Source organism: Zonotrichia albicollis, chromosome 5 (assembly GCF_047830755.1).
Source record: "Zonotrichia albicollis isolate bZonAlb1 chromosome 5, bZonAlb1.hap1, whole genome shotgun sequence".
Lineage (NCBI taxonomy): Eukaryota > Metazoa > Chordata > Aves > Passeriformes > Passerellidae > Zonotrichia > Zonotrichia albicollis.
This window is the reverse complement of record NC_133823.1, coordinates 73,450,397-73,474,065: the sequence shown is the minus strand read 5'-3', so window position 1 is coordinate 73,474,065 and position 23,669 is coordinate 73,450,397. Positions and strand designations below refer to the sequence as shown.

Genomic DNA, 23,669 nt, shown 5'->3' with positions numbered 1-23,669 from the left:
CATCTGCATTCAAGATACCCTCAGTTCAAACATTACTGAATATTTATGGCTAAGTGTGTGAAACAGTAGAGAAGGATGTTCCATGGCTAGCATCTTTCCATTCAAAAACTCAGGGGGCTGGCTTGCCTTCTTTCACACGCCACTTTGGATTTTGAAGCCTTTCTTTATCTGCTCTAGGAGCATGAATCAGAAGGTGGAAGAACCCCACTCATGAAAGCTGCCAGGGCAGGTCATGTTTGCACTGTTCAGTTCTTGATTAGCAAAGGTAAGAATGTGGAATGGTTTGGGTTTTCCTGACATTAGAAATACTTCAAGTTAAGAACATGTCAGAGCTAGCGTAACTTCGTTGGATTTGTTTTAATGTCCTAGCTCCAGTAGGCAATTGATTCTCCAACTAGGCATGCAATGATTACCTGTGGCTTCTGCTGAGATTAGTGGAACTGCATGTAGTTGTAAAAATAGTGTAATTCATTCAGTCTGTAATTCCTAGTAAAAGCAGCAGTATTAGGGATCCCTGGGGTCTCCATGGCCCATGGTGCAGCTTTGGAGCACGGTATTTGGCAGTTGAACTACAAGTCCCTTTTGGTTTCCAGAGTTTGACTGTAGTTTGCTTGATGTTTCAGTACAAACCAGGAATTTCCATTTTCCTTCTCCTGGGCTGATTGTCACGAGTTTTCTTGTCCCTACGTTGTGTGGAGTAGGAGGTGGCAGGATGGAGTTTTCCCTGTGTAGAAGGCAGAGCAGTTAGGTGTGTTAGATTTGATAGAGGTGCTGCCCGTTGCAGCGAGTTGCAGCTGATGTTTGCCCTTGTGTTTGTGCAGGAGCGAACGTGAACAGGACCACAGCCAACAACGACCACACCGTGCTGTCGCTGGCCTGTGCCGGAGGCCACCTGGCCGTGGTGGAGCTGCTGCTCGCTCATGGTGCTGATCCCACACACAGACTCAAGGTTTGGCCCTCCCCTCCCTCGTTCTCCTCCGAAACTCAGGATACCCAGCTGGCTTTTCTCCTTTTGTGCTCCCTACAACTCACCCAGCCTGGGATGATTTAAGTGGGAGTTTGCACAAGCAGATGTTCTGCTCGTGTATGTGTTGTTGGAGTTAGTGCAGGTCTCTTGATCGTCATGAGTATAAAGTGCTGATTGTGGAAGGGGAAAAATTGTTAAAGTATTATGAAATTTTTTTTTAATACTTCATCAAGCCTGTAAGTTTAGATGTGAGCTTGTGGAGATGGAGTATTTACTAGAGCAGCAAGCAGTCCCAGAGGTAGTGTGTTGTGTGTCCCAAAATGCTGCAGTGCAGTTTTCATGATGCTCTGTTCTAACTGGGTGCTCTTTCCCTGTCAGGATGGATCGACCATGCTGATCGAGGCGGCCAAAGGCGGTCACACCAGCGTGGTTTGTTACCTCCTAGATTACCCAAACAACTTGCTTTCTGCTCCTCCACCTGATGCCACTCAGCTGACCCCACCATCCCATGACCTCAACAGGGTAAGGTTCCAGGGCTCATGGTACGCATGGTCTTTTTGCACTTGGTGACTCAAGAGTTTAAAGGTGAGAGAAGAGTCCATCATGTCCTATCGTAAACTGTAGGTGAGCACACTTAAAATTACTTAGAGTTGCAAATCTGTTCTATTCCTTACGTATCAGGTAGTTGACAGTCTGTTTGTTTGGTGTGCTGTAATGGAATTAAGATGATGGAGGTAAACTGATTTTTACTTTTGGGGAAGACTTTTGAACGTGCTCTCATCATTCTTACTGTTCTCTAAGTATTGCTGGAAAAAAAAACACTTGAGGGTGGACAAAACCAGCAAGTGCAAAGATCTGCTTAAATGAAACTCTACAGAATTGAATTTATGGCTTGTATTTGCTGTACTACAGTACAGCACTGTACCAGGCTGAGTATAGTTCTGCAAGTAATTTTTTAGGTTAAAAATGCAAAGTATGTGGAGATCACATGATCTGTAGGTGTTAATTATTGAACTCAGCATATTACAAACTATATTGAATGTTGTTAGTCACCATTAAAGTCTACTTTTCTAACAGATGTTGTTTGCCTTCTGTTGAATTGTAACTGGCACAGAGTATGAGAGAAGTAATCTGTTAGTATCCGACGTTTTAGGCTCCTCGAGTACCAGTGCAGGCGCTGCCCATGGTCGTCCCACCCCAGGAGCCTGACAAACCCCCTGCCAATGTCGCCACAACCCTTCCCATCAGAAACAAAGGTCAGTCCTAGTTCTGCAGCTTATTTTCTAAATATCCTTCCTAGGTAGAAGATAGAGGCTTGCACTTGTAGCAGAGTAGCTCCTATGAAGAGTGTTTATGGATTCAGTCAAGGAAACTGCAATTTTGATTTTTTTTTTTTAATTATTTTTTTAAGGATTTGTTTGTCCACCAAGTCAGTCATCTAAGCCTCTAATCATAAAACATCAAGAAATCTGCCTAAGTAAATCTGTTAAAATCTCTAGTCTGACACACTGAACTAATGCAGAATGTTACCCAGAAGTCTATAGAAATTGGATAATGGAAGTTGCAAAACCCATGTTAATCTCCATATCATAGTTGATTTGATAACTTGTGTTTCCTTAGGGTAGTAGTCTGGGAGTGGGTTTGACTAATTGGATTGAAGGCGGAATTTCTTGTGCAGTAAAATCTTTAGTCTGATGTGGCTCAAGTCCTCCTAGGACTAAATTTGCATCTATTTTGCTCTCGCCATTTTGACACTTAATGCTTTCTGTACTTAAGAATTCTCGTCAAAAACCAATTTTTATCAAGCATCAGCAGTAGCAAATACAGGCGTGCATGTCCTAAAATTAATCCTGTGTGTACACTTGTATTGTTCTGGAGATACAGCGAGGATGGCTGGAAGAAACTGGGCACCTCCACTGCCTCAGATCCTGAGTTTTGAGTTGCCTTTCGCCCTTCAAAATTAACCGATTGTTGCTTCTCCACCTGGTATGGCAGAGCATGTCAGCTGTGTTACTGGGGACTTCTGCATAAAACACCAGTTGGATTAGTCATCGCTTGTTCTTGCAGGAAGGCTGAAATACTTGCCTTGCCTGGACAGAGAGCTGAGCTTTGACACAGGCAAAATCGAGTCTGCTATGGATAAAACCTAGTGGCTAAAGACACCCTGTTAGGTCCTGCTAAATGTAAATGACAGCCCTGGGTTCTGGCACTCTTTGTCACCTGAGCAGAGCTGGATACCTGGAGTGAAAGGATGCCTAGTTGTAGAGAGCCTAGCACTTGTTAAAGCCTACCAAGTCGGTGCAGAGCCGGCAGCCTAGTCCCAGTCCTAGAGGTGGTTTTGTGTCCCTGGGGCTGCGCTTTCAGGGCTGTAAGCGTTTGTTTATGTCCCAGCACCACACCAGCCGCAGAACACCAAGTAAAGAGGCAGCACACCCTTGCTTTTTGTTCCCAGTTTCCGTGTGGCAGCGGCTCGAGACAATCGCTTCCTTTGGCAAAAGCGTGCCGATTGCTGGAGCAGCCCTGTCACCGTAGCGCAGGGTCTGTGGGGTGCATGTGCACTGGTGTGGCCTGGTAACTTGCAGTCTGACTGCTGGGTACCCGTTGGCAGGTGTCCTCGGAGGGCCTGGGGACACGCTGGCCTCCCACGGGTGCCGTGCCACGCAGCGGCCCGGCAGTAGCTCTGTAATGAGGATGCCCTTGGTATGCACTTCCATTGCTTCTGAGGGGGTTTCTTTTTCACACAGCTGCTTCTAAACAAAAGTCCAGCAGTCATTTGCCAACAAACAACCAGGATGTACAGGGTTACATCACCAATCAGTCTCCAGAGAGCATTGTAGAAGAGGCTCAGGGCAAGTTGACAGAGCTGGAGCAGAGGATAAAAGAAGCCATAGAGAAGAACGCTCAGCTGCAGTCCCTGGAATTGGCACACGCCGACCAGCTCACCAAAGAGAAGATTGAGGAGCTGAACAAAACGAGAGAGGAGCAAATTCAGAAGAAACAAAAGATTTTGGAGGAACTGCAGAAAGTGGAGCGAGAGTTACAGCTGAAAACTCAACAGCAGCTAAAAAAGCAATATCTAGAGGTAAAAGCGCAAAGAATTCAGCTCCAGCAGCAGCAGCAGCAACAGTCTTGCCAGCATCTGGGACTACTGACTCCCGTTGGGGTAGGAGAGCAACTCTCAGAGGGAGACTATGCACGATTGCAGCAAGTGGACCCCATCTTGCTCAAAGATGACCCTCAGCAAGCTGCTGCGCAGACGGGCTTTGCACCAGTTCAGCCTCTGGCCATGCCACAAGCTTTGCCTCTGGCAGCAGGTTCCTTACCTCCAGGGTCCATCGCAAATCTTACAGAACTGCAAGGTGTTATAGTTGGACAGCCAGTGCTGGGCCAAGCACAACTAGCAGGGCTGGGGCAAGGAATACTGACAGAAACACAGCAAGGGTTAATGGTAGCCAGCCCTGCTCAGACGCTCAATGACACGCTGGATGACATCATGGCAGGTGGGTTTACATTGTTATGAGCAGGTATAATATTTGCTTGACCAGTTGAGGGTATGTCCACTTCTTTTTATGTGTGTGTGTGTGTGTGTTTGTGTATTCCCACGAGCTCTATGGCAAAGCACCACTCGTCCTCTGATCCCTGTCTCAAGGAGTTGGGAAAAGCAGCTTTTAACTTTTCAGTTTGCAGGGTGAGCTGAGCTGTGCCTGTTGGTCAGGTTGGTATGGCGGAGTGGCATTTTTAACTCGTCATGGTTTGGGGAAGGGTGTAGTAAAGTTCATGTGGCAGTTCTGTTTTGGCCTGATTGTAGCTCGGGAGCAGCACCATGATGGTGCTGGGTAGTGCTTTGGGCTAGCTGAGAGCTGACTTGCAGTAGGCTGAGCAGCTGTAGCGCCACAACGAGCCTCTAAAATGTGAGGGACCCGTGGGTTTATCTTCAGAATAAGAGCTGCTCCACTTGGCCTTATGTAGTCTGCTTATTGGAAGCTTTTATTTCTGCTTGGGAAAAAAAAAAGGTGATAATCCTATGACTTTCTGAAACATCTCCTCATAAAAATGGCTGCCAGCAGCAAGCATGTTTAGCCTTACCAAACTCTTGTCATTGCTTCAGAGAATTCTCTGCCCGGTGACATGAATGCTCTAAGGCCTTAAGCAGTAAAACAGGAGAATGGAGCAGGTTTTAAATGAGAGTTGTCACTGCTGTTTTAGTTTACACCTCACTCAGTAGTGCTTCATCTGAACCTTTCCCATGCTAAAGCAATCATTGAAATACCCCTTAGCTGAACACAGGTGAGCTGGTAGGACACAGTCTTAAAAAAAGGTCACTGGATGAAAAGGTGCCAGATGCTCTTGGTTAAGCTGATGCACTGTCATTTTTACAAGTGCTGTCCATCTGAACAGGTCTGCTTTGCAAAGCTGCTGGCATGAGGGCTGTGTGCCAGGGGAAGGCAGGTCTCAGAGAAAGTGTGGGCCCAGACTGGTGCTGCATGTGCTGCCAGAGCTGGAGCACAGAGTCATGGAAGGTGTGCTAACTGATTCCACTACCAGGTGGTGATTTTTTAAAGCACTGGAACACCACTTCTGTGGTGAGACCCCTGATGAGTGACCTTGTGTCCAGGCAAAGCTTCATTAAAGGTGACAAAAACTTCTTTGCTGGAAATCTCGTGTTAGAATTGAAGCATAGGTGTGAAGATTGGAAGTGGATGAAAACACAAATGTAGGCATGAAAAAGTAGATTAAATGCCATATAGCATGCACTGACAGTAACAGTTTCTCTCATGGAACTGCTGGGGTGCAGGACAACATGAATTTAGAAGCTGGGATGTTTGCAGTTGTCGGTAACTTACAAAGAATCTGTGCCATGCACTTGAGTTGTGTTTAAATACAAGTTAACCTGGAGTTAGGACGTGTGGGACCTGTGTTTAGCTGCATGTCACATCCTGAGCAGGTGTCATTCCAGGTCACCTGCTGCAGCCCTGCATGCCTGTTTGTGCCTTTTTGGGCAGTCAGGTATTTCCAGTGGGAACTGGAGGGAATATTCTGGTTCTGCTCAGCCCCACTTGTTAGTAGTGTGTGCACACATGCAGTTGGGAGGGAAGTCTGAATTCGTTTTCTGTCCAGTGCCTGTGATTATGGGGTGTTTTTTTTTAGCAAGGACAGACACAGGCCTGAGTGCAGAACTTCCGTGCTAGCCTGTAGTGAGTCCACAAATCACAGTTTAAAATGTGGAGCTGAAATGGGCTCAGTGTAACACACAACGTTTAAGTAGCCACTAAATATTTGGTCAATAACTCCGTGTACTGCTTTAAAAGAAGCTTCTAGTGTATTCTCAGAGATGTAAATTCTTGTTTCAGAGATGCCTTGAGTTTAGTTCCATTGCAGAGCTGTGTTTGCAGCACCAGTTGCAGAAACAAAGCTTCACCTTGACTGTGCAAACTTGATTTTATGTGCATCTCTGTGCTTTATTAGTTGAAAACAATGGCTAACTAGTAAATAATAGTTAATTTTTTCCTTTGGGCTCCTTTATGATCCTGCTGGAGTTGAGGACAAGCAAAAGGTTTGCTCTTGAGCTTCAGATGTCAGGCAAGTTTTTTGCTTGCTGTGAGGCACATAAAAAGAAGTATTTTGTAGGGTTAGTTGTGTAAGGCTTGTATGGAAACATTGCATCTGTTAAGTGATGTGGTAAATATCCAGGGAGAAAAATCACCTTGTTTTCAATAGCAAGCTTTTTACAAAGTAGGAACCATTCCAAGGATTGTGTCCAGTCACAGAGCTTTGCAAAGAACTTCAGGAATCTTGAAGCTCTTGATAAAATGCATTCCTGGAAGCTCCCTTGTGGGTTGAGTCAGTTGGAAATGCAGCTGTCTGAATGAAAACGTCAGAAAGCAAGCTGTAGGCTTTTCACAGAGACTCAATACTGAAAAAACAAACGGCAACAGAGAGCCAGCATCCCAGGAAAATCAGGTTGTGTCCCACGTGGGGCCTGAGCAGGAGCTGGTTTCACCTGGGGCTGGCCTGCCTTAGGCTGCCTTGCGCACTGGTGACCACCAGGAATAACAGCCACTGATAACCACCAGGGCTGCAGGTGTGCAGGGTTCTCAGCCCCATCCAGGGAGCCCTTCTTGCCCAGCAGCAGCCCAGGGTTGGGGCTGGAATTCAGAGCATGACCTGCACCGTTACAGTCCAAGGCATGTTCTGCATCTCAAGTGCTCTGGAGTGATTTTAATCCTGTGTGGCACCAACATGGTTTGTAATGACTGAGGTGCTACACAGGAATTGGGGGCAGAGAAGGAACTGATGTGGAACAAGTCTGTAGAGCTGGCTTGAAACCAGCTGGGAAAAGCTGAGATGTCTCATACATTTCTTGTAAAGTATTTTTTTATTCGGTCCCTCATTGCTGTGTAATGTGGAACAGTTTTTATCTGTCTGCTGTTGACAGTGCAGGAGATGAGGAATCCGTGCATGAGACCAATGCTGTGCTGACAGCAGGCCAGCCCTGTGGGACATGAGATGGCCACATGAGGGGAATTGGGGTTACAGGGCCGTGTCACTGTGGTGAGGCCAGTGGGCACGGGGCAGGAGGTAGCTGCTCTCAGGGTGCCCTCTTTTCATCCAAGCCAAGAGAGAGCTGAGGTGTGCACAGAAGAAAATCAAGATGAAGAGCAGGTCTGTTCCAAACATCAGTAAGCACAAAAGTGATTGTCTGCTAGCCCAGCAAATGTCCAAGACTGGAACTGCAGTAGTCAAATGGTGCTTGGTGATGTCTTCTGACCAAGAAGCTTGATGAAGGTGCTCCTGTACCAAGTCTTGTGTATCCTAAACATTCCAGTAGTGACCTAACTTGGAAGACTTGGTTATCCCAGGCATGAAATAAGGAGGTTTCCACGGTGAGGTGCAGACTGGAGTTCACTTTGCCACTAGGCCATTAGAGTAGGGCAAGGAGCAGAGTGCAGAGATAAACATTTGTGTCAGTGTGTTTAGCATGTAGAATCAAGTTGGTTACTCCTCTCAGAGCTGCAGACTGCTCTGAAAACCTTTTCGGTTATTGAAAACTTTGAATATTTTAGTTTGGGTGCCATAAAAATTCTGTTCATCACCCTTAGCGTGGTCATTAGAAATTTGAACTCCACGCAGGTGATGTTGAAATAAATATAATCAAAGAGATTACCCATAAAAGTGGATATTGTGTCCAGTGAACTGTGCTGTAGGTATCTGAACTAAATTTGTGAATTATTGCTGGAGCATGTCTTTCTTTTTTGGGTTGGTTTGTTCTGTATTCTGGGGGTGGGGGGCAGTAATTTGGGGTTTTGGTTGCCTTTTCTTCCCTCACTACAAATGTAAAAAGTAGACTTGATCTCAACTGAGACCTTCTTAACTGACTTGATTTTTTTTTTTTTTTGCCTGAGAATTTACTAATGTCTCCTGTAATAGTGAAGATGCTTCCCAGTCTCCTTTTTGGGATTTGAGCAGGAATTCTTAGAAGCTGTTTAAAACACATGCAGGTTTTGACCTTATGTCAAAATATTTTGGCACATCTTCAGTATGTTAATTTTAATCCATACCTAGTGTGATTTGTGAGATGATAACTTTTCCAAAGGCACTCAAAGATCTAGATCAAGGGGGTTGGAATTCTGAATTCTGACTTTGGTAGGAAATTTTGTGTAGGAAGTCCAGAAATTAAATTAGTTGTGGGTGTAAAATAGAGCTGCCTTGCAGAGGTGGGAGCACACAGCTGGGCCTGTTAGGGTACCGGTTTGTGGCATCGGTTGGAAACTGTCCCATTTTGCAGTTTAAAGTGCTTTTGTCAGCTGGAGGGAAGTGTGTGGTGCTGCTTCACCTTGTCCTTGGCTGTTGCAGCTGAGAAGCAGCTGGAGAGGTGGCAGGGAAGGAGCAGGAGCTGTGGTGAGGGGAGCAGGGAGAAGGGAGCTGGGGTTTGCCCTGGGCAGGGCGGCACTCGGGGCTGTCTGTGTCCTGTCCCTGTCACTGGTGTTACCTGTGCTTCCTAACACCTGCAAACTCTGCAGCCTGCTCTTCCAAAGCTTCCCCTTCTCTGCTTTCAGCAGGTTCTGCTGTGTGAGCATCCTGCCCTGTGGCGTTTTTGTTATGTTTATGGACGGGTGGGGGTCAAGGCTGAACAGACTTCTACATGAAAACATTAAAACTTTTAAGAAAAACTGCATAGGTACCCGTTGGTTGGACTTGGTCTGCAGCCCTGCTTCCAAAGGTATGGAGCTCCAGGTCCAAATTATGGCTGATTTGTTGTAGGAAAGATCTTTGGGTTTAAAAAAAAAAAACAAAAACCTTTTGGTGGGCTTTTAGAATACATGTCAGTCTGATACTTAGCTCTTTTGTTGATTGAATGGAGTAAACCTTTCTCATAGTTCAAATTCTGAGAGTTAAAGGATCAAAGGTTGGGCTCAATGTGTGGAATACATATATTTGTGGAAAACAACAGTTTTTGAGGAGTTCCATCTGTCGGTGGGAATTCATCCCACTGTCCCTTTATTGTCACATTACATCGGGAAGTGTTTTGCTTTGACTTAGTGTGGTTCTTCTGTCCAACAGCAGTGAGTGGAAGAGCATCTGCAATGTCAAACACTCCCACCCACAGCATTGCAACCTCAGTGTCCCAACCTCAGACGCCGACTCCGAGTCCCATCATTTCTCCTTCAGCCATGCTGCCCATCTACCCTGCTATAGACATCGATGCCCAGGTGAGCCTGCACTCCCTCAGATGCACCAAGCTGCTTTTTCTGCATCCTCAGTAATTCACTGGTGGCAAGCAGCTCTGCTCTACAGTGGATTGAGCTCTGGAGACTGGGTTTGCTGCTTTTGGATGGGCAGAGCAACGCCCCCGAGAGTCACAACCCACTTTCCTCTGTGCTCACACCGAACAAAAAAAGGTCTCTGAATGACTAAACACTTGCATTTCTTATTCCTGTGTTGTTAGTGGCATTATGCGAAACAGCAGAGTTGCCTACTGACAGAAGTTAAATGTTTTCTGGCCTGGTATCCTAAGACAAAAATAATCCTTAAAGCATTGCACACAGAGTTTTTGGTTGTGCTTCCAAGTTGTTTGCCAGAGATCACGGATGTGTGAAAGTCTTGAAAGTAATAATTGCTGTGATTTTTTTGTTTTTTGAGCAAGAGGAAATAATTCAAGCTCTCATTTCCACTAAGGAAAATACTTTTCTGTATGAAAATAACTGTTAAAAAGGCAGCTTTATTTTGACTTGGAGCTAGCTGGCCATCAGCAATAAGCATACACATACTGACTGGCATATGCACAGCTCTGGGCTATACATAACATGCCTGAGATTGGGCAGCAGGGAGCAGAGCAAAGGCATGAGATCATTGGGGAGAAAAGGAGAGAAACTTCTGGAAACTCAGCCCTTGCTGCTTAGTTGCTTGTGACACTTGGCTTGGATTGTGTCCTGATAAAGCCTTTGGCTGGAGTGCCAAGCATTAAAGACAGAATGCTTACCTTCATTATACCATGTGAAGGTCACAGTCAAGCAGTGGCAAAGAAGTTAATCTGGTTAGCAGAGCACAGATGAGAGCTCAGTTCTTGAAGAATCTCAGTTCTGGTCAGGATTTCTTCTGGAACCTCCCAGCAGAGCTGCCTTGAGAGGTGGAATCCTGTCATGAACTTGCACAGAGCTGTCAGGGGGGCACCCATAAACCCGCTCTTAGCTTATGGAAGCTTTTCCTTTGGCATGGGTAGGGTTATGTTTTGGCTATAGCAGGGGCTGTACTTGAAAAAGCAAGTATTTATCTTGTGTGTATGTCTGTTTGGTTTAGACTGAGAGTAACCATGACACAGCCTTGACGCTGGCTTGTGCTGGTGGCCATGAAGAGCTGGTACAAACCCTGCTGGAGAGAGGAGCTAACATTGAGCACAGGGACAAGAAAGGTGGGTGTCTCACCGTGGCACTGTGAACCCTGTCTGCTTTGTCTGTGTCCCACTAAATAAATCCCCAGTAACCCTACACTTGATGTGAAACCTTCAGGCTTGCTCTTGCGGTGCTGTAACTCGTGTCCTGTTTGCTGTTTCAGGGTTTACTCCGCTCATTTTGGCTGCTACAGCCGGCCATGTGGGGGTTGTGGAAATCTTACTGGATAATGGAGCTGATATTGAAGCCCAGTCTGAGAGAACCAAGGACACTCCCTTGTCTTTGGCTTGTTCAGGAGGGAGGCAAGAGGTGAAGTAAACCTTACATCTCGAGATGCAGTGTGTGAATGACATACTGTGTCAGTACAGGACAAGAATCTTCCAGAAAAGATAGAGTCACACAGGATGTGTGTTTAACAAATGTGCAAAGGGCTTCACATTTTCCAATTTACACGTTGCCAAGTGTCTAATCTAGACTGCTTTTTCTCTTTTGATAACTGGACTGGTGCTGCCAGGTGTCCTCATGAATGCAGTCATTAGTGCCCCATTATGGGACTTTAATCAGCATAATTAAATGTAGATATGAAAGTGAACACTATCATGAGTATTCTTGCTGAGAATCAGGAGTTAGACACAAATGGGTTACATATATAAGCATTCTAGTTTTTGGGGAAAGAAATTGGAAAAAGCTGAGCTTTGGGTGGCAGAGATGATGTCAGAACGCCCTCCTGCCCAAATTTTGGGTTTGACGGTGTATTTATTCTGTGATTTCATGGGAAAACATTCTGATTGAGAATTGTGCAGGTCTGATCTAAACTTTTTTAATGCTTAAAACCTGAAAGTGAAGCAAATGTAATATTGCACTGGAAGTGACACTATGGGTTTTCACCTCATTGTACACGGTGATTTTAAGTTGCTAGACAGTTCAGTTTCTGGCCATGTCCTCTGCAGGAGAGGACAAAAAGCAGGAGTACTTTGTATTCCATATTGAAACTGAATCTGGCTGAAATAATCATGAGGAGATCTGCTTTTTCTTACTCTGCTGTTGAATTTAGTAGATTCATGAGCAGCCATGATAGATTTTTTTTTTTTTAAAGGAAGTTTTACAGTGGCTTTGGGCACTGTAGGCACATGAAGGCAAGGGGTATAGTGAAGCAACTGATTAAAGCGCCTTTCTTACCATTGACATCTTCCAACAGAACATTTAGGTCTAAAAATCGTTTGTGTTGGCTAGATTTGCAAGTTTGGGAGCAAACCAGATGTTGTGTGTTGAAACCCTGCAGGTGGTGGAGTTGCTGCTAGCTCGGGGGGCAAACAAGGAGCACAGGAATGTGTCTGATTACACACCTCTGAGCCTCGCTGCCTCGGGTGGCTATGTGAACATTATCAAGATTCTGCTGAACGCTGGGGCAGAAATCAATTCCAGGCAAGTTCCCTTCCCAGCCCTTATCTCGTGTGCTTGCTTGTGAGTTATGTGAGGAAAGCGTGTGTGTTTTCCCTGTGTAGTTTTCTCTGTGTGTGTGCATTTATGCCGTGCTTTTGCATCTGTTGGGAGGCAGAAAACAGCTCAGGTGTGAGCTGCAGGGGTACAAGGAAAGGGCCAAGCACAGGCTGTAAGTCATAAGCACACCTCAAAAGAGATGCCCTTCAATTTGAAGCCATCAAAAAGTAAAAGTGCAGTCTCTAAAGTAGAAACACCTGTCCAAAACCATACTTGCTGTGGAGAGCCTTTTGTAGGTTCAGTAGAAGCTGGTATGCAGCTGATTTTTCAGTGCGTGAATTCTCTGCCTCCATTAGTTTATTACAGTTGCATTTCTGAAATGACCTTTGAAACAGTTGTGGTTCTTTCTTCTCTTTCAGAACTGGCAGCAAATTGGGCATTTCTCCCTTGATGCTGGCAGCCATGAATGGGCACACTGCTGCTGTCAAGCTGTTACTGGACATGGGCTCTGATATAAATGCCCAGATCGAGACCAACAGGAATACAGCTCTGACTCTGGCCTGTTTCCAGGGAAGAACTGAGGTGGTCAGCCTGCTGCTTGATAGAAAAGCTAACGTGGAGCACAGAGCCAAGGTAAAGAGCAAACAGCCGGAGGGGGCTCCAGAGGGAGGTGCTTGTAACTCATGGTGTCTGCATTGGTGCCTGATTTTCTTGCCTTTGTGCAAGTCAATTTCTCTAGTTCAGTTCTCCAGTCCAGTTAACTAAACCAGATATCATATAGAAAAAAAAAATGGCTGCATTTAAGGAGTAAGATTTTGGTGGTTGCAAAGCTCATCAAAAAATGTGTTTCTTCAAATAAATGTTGATTCCTCTTGTGGTTGCTTACAAGCATAAGAACAGTAACCCAGGTAAGCCACTCTGCCCCACTAACGGCTCCTGTGTGCTTGTCGCAGACCGGCCTGACCCCGCTGATGGAAGCGGCCTCTGGGGGATACGCGGAGGTGGGCAGGGTCCTGCTGGACAAAGGCGCCGATGTCAACGCTCCCCCCGTCCCTTCGTCCAGAGACACAGCTCTAACCATTGCAGCAGACAAGGGGCACTACAAGTTCTGTGAGCTCCTCATTAGCAGGTATGCTGTTGGCATGAGAGCAGCTGGAAGGGAAACCTGGCTGTGTTTACGCTCCATTGTCCCCATGTACAATCTTATTTCCAAATAGCCAGCAGGGGGTCAAGAAATGGGAAAGGTTCTGTGTGTCTGTTGACTGCTGTCACATAATTTAATTTATCCCAAGGACCCAAATGAAGTTGTTCTTGGGGTCAGAGTGCTTCCTGTTGCCTAAATGCTGGGTTTTGATGGCACGTGTTTGGTTTGTAGGGGAGCTCACATCGATGTGCGGAACAAGAAGGGCAATACTCCCCTGTGGCTGGCAGCAAATGGGGGGCATCTTGATGTGGTCCAGCTGCTGGTCCAGGCTGGAGCTGACGTGGATGCAGCTGATAACAGGAAAATAACTCCTCTCATGGCAGCCTTCCGAAAGGTAGGTGGTGGAGTTCAGCTTTTCTCTTAGCTGGGATTGTCCTGTTCATCCCTACATAGCTGTTAGAAATAGAGCATACTGACAGAAGCTACATATTTAATAATATCTCAGTTAATTTGAATATTTGGCATTGAATCTTCAGAAACAGGTACATGTGTCCCCTGTGTAATGCCTGTGTTCAATTCTAATTGCAATTTGCTCTATAGGCACTGAAGTGAGTCTGGTTCTGGTGTGTGAGGGGTGAAATTTGCAGGGTTTCTGTGGGATAGAAGTGGGGGGAAATAGGATTGGTTCCTTAAGTTAGAGAGGGTGAGGACTTTGGTCAAAAGAAGTGCAGTTCAGCCTGATTTGAGTCTACAAATGGCTTCTGTTAGTAAGGGAGTGTAGTTGAGGTGATGCAGTACTGGAAACATTGCAGATGACTGTAGAAGCCTGTAGGTGTTAAGCTGTTAGAGATGGGCAGCTGAAAACTGCCCTAAAAAGGCAAAAGTTTTTCAAGTACTTCTGGAGTAAGGGCAGCCTGATGAGAGGTAATTACTTGCCTTCTCTGGTGGCAGAAACGTGCCTCACTAGTTAAGAAGGTGAGAAAGATGTCAGAAAAAGCATTGAGAGTTTCATGTGGTGAGGGGCTGGAAATCAATCTTTTGCAAGGAGTGCTGGGCTGAAGTGTTTGTCAGTAAGGCAGAGGCAGCTGGTCTGATGGAAAGGGCTGTGCTTGCACTGTGTTTTGCAGGGCCATGTGAAGGTGGTGCGTTACCTGGTGAAGGAGGTGAACCAGTTCCCCTCAGACTCGGAGTGCATGAGATACATTGCAACCATCACTGATAAGGTAAGCTGGGGGCAAGGCAGCACCTGACAAGGAGCAGTACTGTGTCTCAGCCTCAGACAGTGAGCTGACCTCTCTTGGGCTCATTGGCCACCAGCTTTCAGCCGCAACACGAGTCCCATTGGAATTTCTGGGGAAAAGCAGCAGGAAATGAGAACACTGGCACTTTGTTCTCAATGCACTTTGTCATTTCAGGAGATGCTGAAGAAGTGCCACCTGTGCATGGAGTCAATTGTTCAAGCCAAAGATAGACAGGCTGCAGAGGCCAACAAAAACGCAAGCATTCTTCTAGAGGAACTGGACTTGGAGAAGGCAAGTGCAAAGAGTTGCAGCTGGGAATATTTCTCTCTTAAAATTCCTATTTCATGTGCCTTCATGATGATAAGGTTGGTAAAAGTAGTTATTGGGATACAGGAGTGTGTGTAATGACCATAATTGGAGTGTCCAGAGCTGAGCATCTTGCTGTTCAGGTCATCTTTGGACTTTGCTTGTGTTCAGAGTAATTGGATCAGGAAATGCCAATATAACTATTTCCTCTGTACCAAAAGAAGGATTTCTGAATGTGATTTGTCAAAGAAAAAATGAATGTGGCATTTTCTAGTCACACTCATATGGATTTTAGGTCTAAACCAAATTTGGTGTCCTAAATATTGAAAAATTTAACTAATTTACTAAAAGCCATGGTACTGTAATAGAAGTAAAACAGAAAAATCAAAGGAAATAAAAAGCATTTGGATTTCTTGAAATGCATTGGACATCTTGTAATGCTGTTCCATGTGCTTAACTTGTAGTTAAGGGAAGAAAGCAGGAGACTGGCTCTGGCTGCCAAAAGAGAGAAGAGAAAAGAGAAAAGGAGGAAGAAAAAAGAGGAACAAAGGCGAAAACTAGAAGAAATAGAAGCAAAAAATAAAGAGAATTTCGAACTCCAAGCTGCTCAGGAGAAGGAGAAGTTAAAAGCTGAAGGTGATTACTGCAATTATTCCAAGGAAAGAATGAAATTCGGTATGAGCTGGTATGACATCTGTAATAGATTTATGGATGTCTCATAGTCAAGGGTTTTGTGTGTTTCTTGGAGCTTTGCAAAAAAGTTAGTCCTAAAGTTTTTTGACAGGACAGGTGTGATTTGGAAAGCAAAACACTCAGGTTTCCCCAAACCAGTGAAGTTACTCCTGCTTTTTCTTTCCTCTTGTATCAGATGATCCCGAGGTCCCAATGGAGCCTCCCAGTGCTACCACCACCACTACCATAGGTATATCTGCAACCTGGACCACGTTAGCAGGCTCTCATGGGAAGAGGAATAACACCATCACCACCACGAGCTCCAAGAGGAAAAACAGGAAAAACAAAGTGACCCCTGATAACGTGCAGATCATATTCGATGATCAGCTTCCCATATCCTATAGCCAGCCTGAGAAGGTGAATGGGGAGTCCAAGAGCAGCAGCACTAGTGAGAGCGGTGACAGTGACAATATGAGGATCTCCAGCTGCAGCGATGAAAGCAGCAATAGCAACAGCAGCCACAAGAGCGACAATCATTCCTCCACAGCTGTCACCAACACCCAGGGCAACAAAAAGCAGCCGTCGGTGCTCGTCACTTGTCCGAAGGATGAGAGGAAAGCAGTGCCTGGCAAGTCATCCATCAAGTGAGTTCCTGTCACCCCAGATGCAAAGTGCGAGTCATCCTGTTTTTCTCCCCCACATAATGACAGCATTTCATTCCTTTTGCAGGTTGTCTGAAGTTATTAATGAAGTGACAAGCAATTCCTTGTCTACTTGCACAAAATCCGCTCCTTCTCCCCTTTCTTCTCCGAACGGAAAGCTAACCATTGCTAGTCCTAAACGTGGTCAGAAAAGGGAAGAAGGCTGGAAGGAAGTTGTGAGAAGGTAAGCAGAGTAATTCCCCTAATCCCCTTGGTGCTGTCCTTTGTGTGGCCTTCCTTGGAGTTACTGAATGGCCTTCTCAGTGGGTTTGAGCTGCTGCTGCCTAAGTTGAATTAGAAAATACAGCGTTCTTTTGACCACCTTGCCCACAGCTTTCTGCTATGCAAGTGTTTCCTACTTAATATTGCTTCTGTTTTTGTGTAGATCCAAGAAGGTTTCTGTCCCATCAACTGTGATTTCCAGAGTTATTGGCAGAGGAGGGTGTAACATCAACGCGATCCGTGAGTGCACGGGAGCACACATAGACATTGACAAACAGAAGGATAAAACTGGAGACCGAATCATCACCATAAGGTGGGTGAGCAGGATCCTGCATTGGCTCTGTCTGGTGGGTATTTTCTCCTTTTAGAAAGTTGGTCTGCATAGCAAAATTAAGGGCTTGATCTGGTTGTTCCTTGTAACGTCCCTTGAAAGCAGGGGAGAGGAAAGGGGTGGGGAAACAGTACAAGCAGCAGCAGGTACATAAGACGGCTTGTGAGAAAATAAATGTTGGGATTCTGTGTTGGGGCTTGTTAATACATGATGAAATATGAAAGAATATTTAGGGAAGCAAATATTTTATCCATTTGAGTTTTTTGGGATTTGGGGTGTTTTAAACTTAATTTCTTGTCTGCAGCAGGACTGTGCTAGGCTGAATAGAGAGTTACTTTCCTGTTTGTGTTAGGGTGATAGAAGACAGGCTGGATCCTGTGTGGGAGGGCTGTGTGTATAATGTGTGTAAATACTTGGGATGCACTTTTCCCTGTCCTTCCTTTCTGTAGGGGTGGCACAGAATCAACCAGACAGGCCACGCAGTTGATCAATGCTCTCATCAAGGATCCAGACAAGGAAATCGATGAACTTATTCCAAAGAACCGTTTGAAAAGCTCAACTGTAAACTCCAAGATAGGGTCCTCGACACCTGCCGCCACCACAGCTGCTAACAGTTCTCTCGTGGGCATCAAAGTGACCACCGTAGCTGCTTCGTCGGCATCTCAGACGGCCTCCGCGCTCTCCGTGCCTGCCATCTCCTCAGCGTCCGCTCACAAGGGCATCAAGAACCCCGTGAACAACGTGCGGCCCGGTTTCCAGGTCTCGCTGCCGCTGGCGTATCCCCCTCCGCAGTTTGCGCACGCGCTCCTGGCCGCGCAGACCTTCCAGCAGATCCGTCCCCCGCGGCTGCCCATGACGCACTTCGGGGGCACCTTCCCGCCGGCCCAGTCCACGTGGGGCCCGTTCCCCGTGCGGCCGCTGAGCCCCGCCCGCGCCACCAACTCGCCCAAACCTCACATGGTGCCTCGCCACAGCGGCCAGAGCGGCGGCGGCGGCGCCCAGCCCAGCGCGGCCGGCTCTTTGACGACGAGCCCCACGGCCACAACGACTTCGGTGGCTTCTACTGTGCCTGGATCTTCGGCGAGCGGCAACCCGAGCTCCCCCTCGGTGAGGAGGCAGCTGTTCGTCACCGTGGTGAAGACGTCCAACGCCACCACCACCACCGTGACGACCACGGCGAGCAACACGAGCACGGCGCCCACCAACACCACGTATCCGACTCCTACTGCCAAAGAACACTACCCCGCATCGTCCCCCTCGTCTCCCTCTCCTCCCGCGCAGCCGGCGGGCGTCTCCAGGAGCAGTCCTCCCGACCGCGCCGCGGCCGCCTCTCCCAACAAAGGCGCGCCTCCGTCCGAGCCGGACGCGGGGAGCCCGCCCGCCGCGGATGCGGGCGGCTCGGCCGGCAGCAGGCAGCCCAATCCCGGGGCCGGCGGCTCCTCCGTGCATCCTGCTCATCAGCAGCCCCCGGGAGCGCCTCTGCCGGAGGCCAGGCCCCCTCTCCAGCAACCTCAGGTTCCCGCGCCAGATCCCCGCATGGCCGTGCCTCCGAGTTTAGCGGCGACGAGCTCATCCGCCCCGGCGGTGGGCGCGAGCGGCGCTCCCATGCCCTACCCCGTGTCCCAGCCCGCCATGGGCTCGGCTCAGCCCGCAGCCAAGATGGAAACCCCAGCCATCAGACCGCCTGGCCACGGCGCCGGCAGCGTCCCCAAGAATCCAGCTCCCGTGCAGAACTCCCCCGTCGCAGTCCTCAACGTTAACCACATCAAAAGGCCCCACAGCGTTCCTTCTTCAGTGCAGCTTCCTTCTACCTTAAGTACACAAAGTGCTTCTCAGAATTCGGCCCACGCGGCGAACAAGCCCATGGGGAACAACTTCAGTGCTACCCTGCCTTTCGGGCCCTTTAGTACGTTGTTCGAGAACAGCCCCACGTCTGCTCATGCCTTCTGGGGCGGCTCCGTCGTTTCCTCTCAGACAGCACCGGAGTCCATGCTCTCAGCTAAGTCCTCGTTTTTGCCAAATTCAGATCCGTTGCATCAGTCCGACACTTCCAAAGCCCCGGGTTTTCGGCCGCCGTTACAGAGGCCAGCTCCAAGTCCCTCAGGTAAGCCTCTGCCTTGTGTCCATTCCATAGGAATACAGTTCATTCTTGTGTTGTTTAAGCCAAGTGGAGTTCATTTTAAGTGCCCTGTCAAATCTAGTAACTGATTGGCAGTTGATGGGCTTGATATAAGAGGGATTTTGCCATTCCACTCTGTTCCTCTCCCAATAGCTGAGATAAAACACTCTTATTCCCACTCCCCTTCCCTACTAGATAGCGACTGTTCCAGTTTGTGATACCTTGTCCTGAGGCTGCAGAAAAATGTGCAGCATCTTCCAAGTTCTAGGGTGGTCTTGTAACTTACAGGCAGTGTCTTCTCTTAATTACTACATTTGATCCAAAAAATGTAATTTCCTTGACTGCCTGCATTTTTTTAGTAAGACATTTTGCTTTCTGCCCAAAACGGAAGACAAGAGGTTGTCACAGAACCTGTTACGGAGCTTCCAGAAAGTACAGAGATGCTTTGGACCATCTCTGCCTGCTTTTGTAGGAGCACTGAGGTGCTAATAGATTGAGACATACAGTAACACTTTATTTCCTATTTTGTGAGTATGATGGTGCTTTAATTTTTTTACCTTGATGTGCTAGTCAGCATTTTGACTAGGGCCCTGTATGCCCCTAAGATATAGAAGTGCATAAGTCTGAGATCATCCCTAAGGTTTTATTTTTCCCTTTCTTCATTGAAGAGGACATGAAGGGAGCAATAATTCTTTTATTTGGGATATCATTCTCGATTTAGGTGTGCAGCACAACTGCCACACACTGAACAGACTTGCGAAGTGTGGAGCTTAATGCTCCAGTTGGTTTTGGAAAATTGTAACACGTGCCCCTAAAGACGGGTGGGATAAAAGTTCTCCTTTCTATTTCCATGCTGCCAGGGAGCTCTTGCTGGAGCGTTGGAGTTGTGGGAGTCACTTGTGCCCGTTTTCTCTCGTAGGTATTGTCAGTATGGATTCTCCCTATGCTTCTGTAACCCCTTCTTCTACACACCTGGGGAGCTTTGCCTCGAACCTGTCGGGCGGGCAGATGTACGCGCCCGGGACACCGCTGGGCGGCGCGCCTGCAGCCGCTAATTTCAACAGACAGCATTTCTCCCCTCTTAGTTTATTGCCTCCATGTTCATCAGCATCAAATGGTGAGTTCTGGGCAGCAGGGAGCTGCTGAGAAGCTGCTGTGTAAATAAAATTGTCTGGCAGAGCTGCATAAGGAGCTCCAGGATAAAATCCTTAGGGCAGGTTCTGGTTCCTCCTCTACCTTTGGCCCCTGCAGTATGGAGCTTTTTGGACAGAAAACAAATAAGCTGTGGGGTGCGGGCTTATTTAGGGAACATATTGGCAAAACAATGACAAACCCCAGGGAACAAATCAAAAAGAAGAAGAAGAAGAAACAAACCCAACAAAGACAGGTTTATGTGGGCTTATTTCAGCTCTGATTCAGAATATAATCCTCAAATCCTCTGTTGCTGATAGGCAGTGATGCTTAGTTAAGGTTTTGTGGTGTGTGTCCTCCAGTGGCTGAGCTACCAGGGCATGATAAGCATTTTATATAAGGGGCTGAATCGTGGTGAATATCTCTGTGCTCTGGAAATAAAATGATCCTGAGGTGGGTGAATGTGGCATTGACCAGCTGCCCTTGCAGTTGTTGGACACGGAGGGCAGGATTCAGGGTCTGGCTGCCATCACTGAGTGCTCCTGTTGCTCTCCCTGCAGAATCTCCTGCTCAGTCCGTGTCCTCTGGAGTACGAGCACCCTCTCCCACCCCTTCAGCAGTGTCCTTGGGATCAGAAAAGCCCAGTAACGTTTCTCAGGACAGAAAAGTTCCTGTTCCCATTGGGACTGAACGGTCTGCACGCATTAGACAAACTGGAACGTCGACTCCTTCTGTAATTGGGAGCAACTTGGCTGCTCCGGTGGGCCACAGTGGGATCTGGTCCTTCGAAGGTATAGGTGGCAGTCAAGGTATGTGGGGTTACAGGAGCACTTGAGTTGGTCACACATTGTGTTTGTCTTCAGCACAGGAGCATGCCAGAGTGGGTGCCTGAAAACACAGAAATGTTCTTTCCAAAGAACAAGGGCTTCTCTTAGCCTTCCTGTCCACTTAATTGTTTTAACAAGGTTTCTGAAGCCCTGGGGGGTTCTGAAATGTCCTGGCTATGAAGATTTGGTACTCCCAAGTAGGAGCAGGAAAAATAAAAACAGGCCTTGCAGGCATGAACACAGTGAGGAACATGGAATTGAGGAAGAGGGGAAATGGAGGTGTCACAAGATAACTGTCTGGAGTTTCTTGTTGATAAAGAGGTTGTTTGTATGGTAGGAGTTAATATTTAATTTGTAGCTAAGGTAGAACTTTTTGTGCTGAGAATGGTGCTTTTATAAAGTGATAAAAATCCACATTTGGGTTTCCTTTCTTCTTTTCAGCCGTCCACCTTCTACTAGCACAAGGCTCTTGGCTCTCCTGGAGTCAGATAGAATCTAGTATTTTGGATTTTATTAACAATTTCAGTCAGTGGTCTTACAGCTTTTCTTACTAAACCTGTCAGGAGTCTTGGATGCAATTGCTGGGAGACTGATTAACTTCTTCCATATTAATTGCGTGTTTTTTTGTGGGAAGTTATATTTTTAATTTCTTTAGGGCTTTTTTGCTTGGCATGGGGGGTATGAATATTGAGGCTGTGTTGGATTGGACCTCTGGATGTCCTGTCAGCCTCCTGCACAAAATGGGGTTTGCCTGTATTGCCTGTATTGCTCAAGGCTTTATCCAGTCTGCTCTGGAAAACCTGCAGGGGCTGGAGCTGCTCCACCGTTCAGAGCAATTGTTCTGCTCCTTGACTGAGTCCAGACAGCTGAAGGTTTTAATTGACTGACTGTGCTGGCATTTTTCCCCAAATACAAACTCTTTTTTACTTCACTGATGGTCTTTTCCCAGATAAAGCTTTAGAAATTTGCTAATTATTTGCCTTGTGTAGCTGTGAAAGTTGTCTCTTGTACCTGTCTTGGTTTTTGGGATGCTGCTTTCTTTCTGCTTCAGTCAATGACTTCAACATTTTGATTTTCAGTTCACTTTGGGATTGGCTTTTCTCTACTTGAGTATTGGAGTGCCTCAGAAATGTTTCTGTACCCCTTCTCCAAATAATTTTTTTTTTATGTTTTGTTTTGAAAATTGGATTTTTTGAATGTCTGGAGTTGGAACTGTAGCACCAATACCAAGCTGCCTCTGATGAATTCACAGAATTAGGACATGAGCACATATCTGCAGCTGGTCCTTTGCTGGTTTTGGTTTGCACAGATACTTCTGTGTCCCTTAGAATATGAAGTAATTAATGGAAGGATGGTAGTGAAGTAGAGCAAATAGTCTTCATAGTGTACATACCCTCTCCACAGCACCAAAGGCACGAGGAATTGAGGTTTTTGGAGGAGGGAGAGTTAGCCCAAATGCCAGCTTTGCTGTTGAGATGGAGGAAAGTTGCAGGGGCAGCGCTCTGGTTGCAGGTAACTGTCCCGCACTCCCGGCAGCAGCTCAGGGCTCCTGGCCCTGCAGGTGGCACTGGCGGTGCCGTCCGTCCGTCCGTCCGTCTGTCCGTCCGTCTGTCCGTCCGTGGGTCCTGCTGTGGAGCGGGTGGGGGCTGCGCTCCGCGGGCGGGTGCCGTGGCTGACCCGTGTGTGTCTCTGTGTGCTGGCAGACAAAGTGGACTGGTGCCACAGCGGCATGGGCAGCCACATGATCCACAGGCCCATGTCCGACCCAGGCGTCTTCTCGCACCAAGCCATGGAGAGAGACAGCGCGGGCATCGTAGCGCCTTCCGGTACATTCCATCAGCCCGTCCCCGCAGGATACATGGACTTCCCAAAAGTCGGGGTGAGCACCTCCTTGCCTCCTTTGTGTCCTGCTGGCCGTGCAGTGGCAGTCATTAAAGCATCCTGTGACTGTTCCTTTCCTTCCCCCAGGGAATGCCTTTTTCTGTGTATGGGAACGCCATAATTCCTCCTGTAGCCCCCATCACAGATGGTACTGGAGGCCCCATCTTCAACGGGCCTCATGCTGCTGACCCATCTTGGAACTCGCTGATAAAGATGGTTTCAAATTCCACAGAAAACAATGGGCCTCAGACGGTAATTGCTCCGCTTTTTTGCACTGTGCATTTCACTCAAAATGTAGCATAATTCCTGTCTGTGCAGTTAGGCATTTGGGAAGACAAATCTTGGGGCAGAATTTCATAGGAAAAGCCAGTTTATGTGCTGTTAGTTGAGCTTTTCCTTCCTGAGAAGGGGATGCAGCAGCACGGCTGCTGCTGGGCTCTGTAGTTGAGGATGTTGTGACTGTGTTAGGAGCCCCCCGAGGAAGGGAGTAAGTAGCTCTTTGCTGCTCTGATCTTGCCTGGCTTGCCTACTGAATATAATTTAGGTACAGGGATTAATTCCCCTGAACCTCTTGTTCTTACTCAGGAACTAATACCGTAATGGAGATAGATTCTATCCTGTGATTGTGTTTAATTGGACAGTGATCCCTGTTAGTGTCACTAAATAAAGTTGTTTCTGGGCTGAATTCGCTTGGGAATGATCCAAGCTGTGGGGAGCACTCCCAGCTCTGCTAGGCCATAGGTGTGAAGGAGAGGGGCTTTGGCCACAGTTCAGGTATTGCTCTGAGGTGGCTTCTC

At 47.1% G+C, this 23,669-nt stretch overlaps 1 protein-coding gene across 8 annotated transcripts in view; it reads left to right on the top strand.

Annotated features, from left to right (window-relative positions):
* The window catches only part of ANKRD17 (ankyrin repeat domain 17), a 67,421-nt gene that overhangs the window by 42,820 nt on the left and 932 nt on the right, over positions 1-23,669 (top strand). For 2 of the 8 annotated variants that reach the window (XM_074542108.1, XM_074542112.1), the window contains exons 11-33: positions 178-265; positions 822-949; positions 1,346-1,489; positions 2,121-2,223; positions 3,712-4,467; positions 9,530-9,678; positions 10,766-10,877; positions 11,021-11,166; positions 12,140-12,282; positions 12,717-12,930; positions 13,251-13,426; positions 13,673-13,835; positions 14,569-14,664; positions 14,857-14,973; positions 15,453-15,663; positions 15,857-16,304; positions 16,390-16,545; positions 16,747-16,896; positions 17,364-19,018; positions 19,953-20,150; positions 20,725-20,973; positions 22,695-22,870; positions 22,960-23,124. In XM_074542108.1, the coding sequence (XP_074398209.1) occupies positions 178-265; positions 822-949; positions 1,346-1,489; positions 2,121-2,223; positions 3,712-4,467; positions 9,530-9,678; positions 10,766-10,877; positions 11,021-11,166; positions 12,140-12,282; positions 12,717-12,930; positions 13,251-13,426; positions 13,673-13,835; positions 14,569-14,664; positions 14,857-14,973; positions 15,453-15,663; positions 15,857-16,304; positions 16,390-16,545; positions 16,747-16,896; positions 17,364-19,018; positions 19,953-20,150; positions 20,725-20,973; positions 22,695-22,870; positions 22,960-23,124 (5,943 nt within the window). The remainder of the gene's footprint in view (positions 1-177; positions 266-821; positions 950-1,345; positions 1,490-2,120; positions 2,224-3,711; positions 4,468-9,529; positions 9,679-10,765; positions 10,878-11,020; positions 11,167-12,139; positions 12,283-12,716; positions 12,931-13,250; positions 13,427-13,672; positions 13,836-14,568; positions 14,665-14,856; positions 14,974-15,452; positions 15,664-15,856; positions 16,305-16,389; positions 16,546-16,746; positions 16,897-17,363; positions 19,019-19,952; positions 20,151-20,724; positions 20,974-22,694; positions 22,871-22,959; positions 23,125-23,669) is intronic. The other 6 variants (XM_074542109.1, XM_074542111.1, XM_074542110.1 and 3 more) reach the window with 6 other exon arrangements.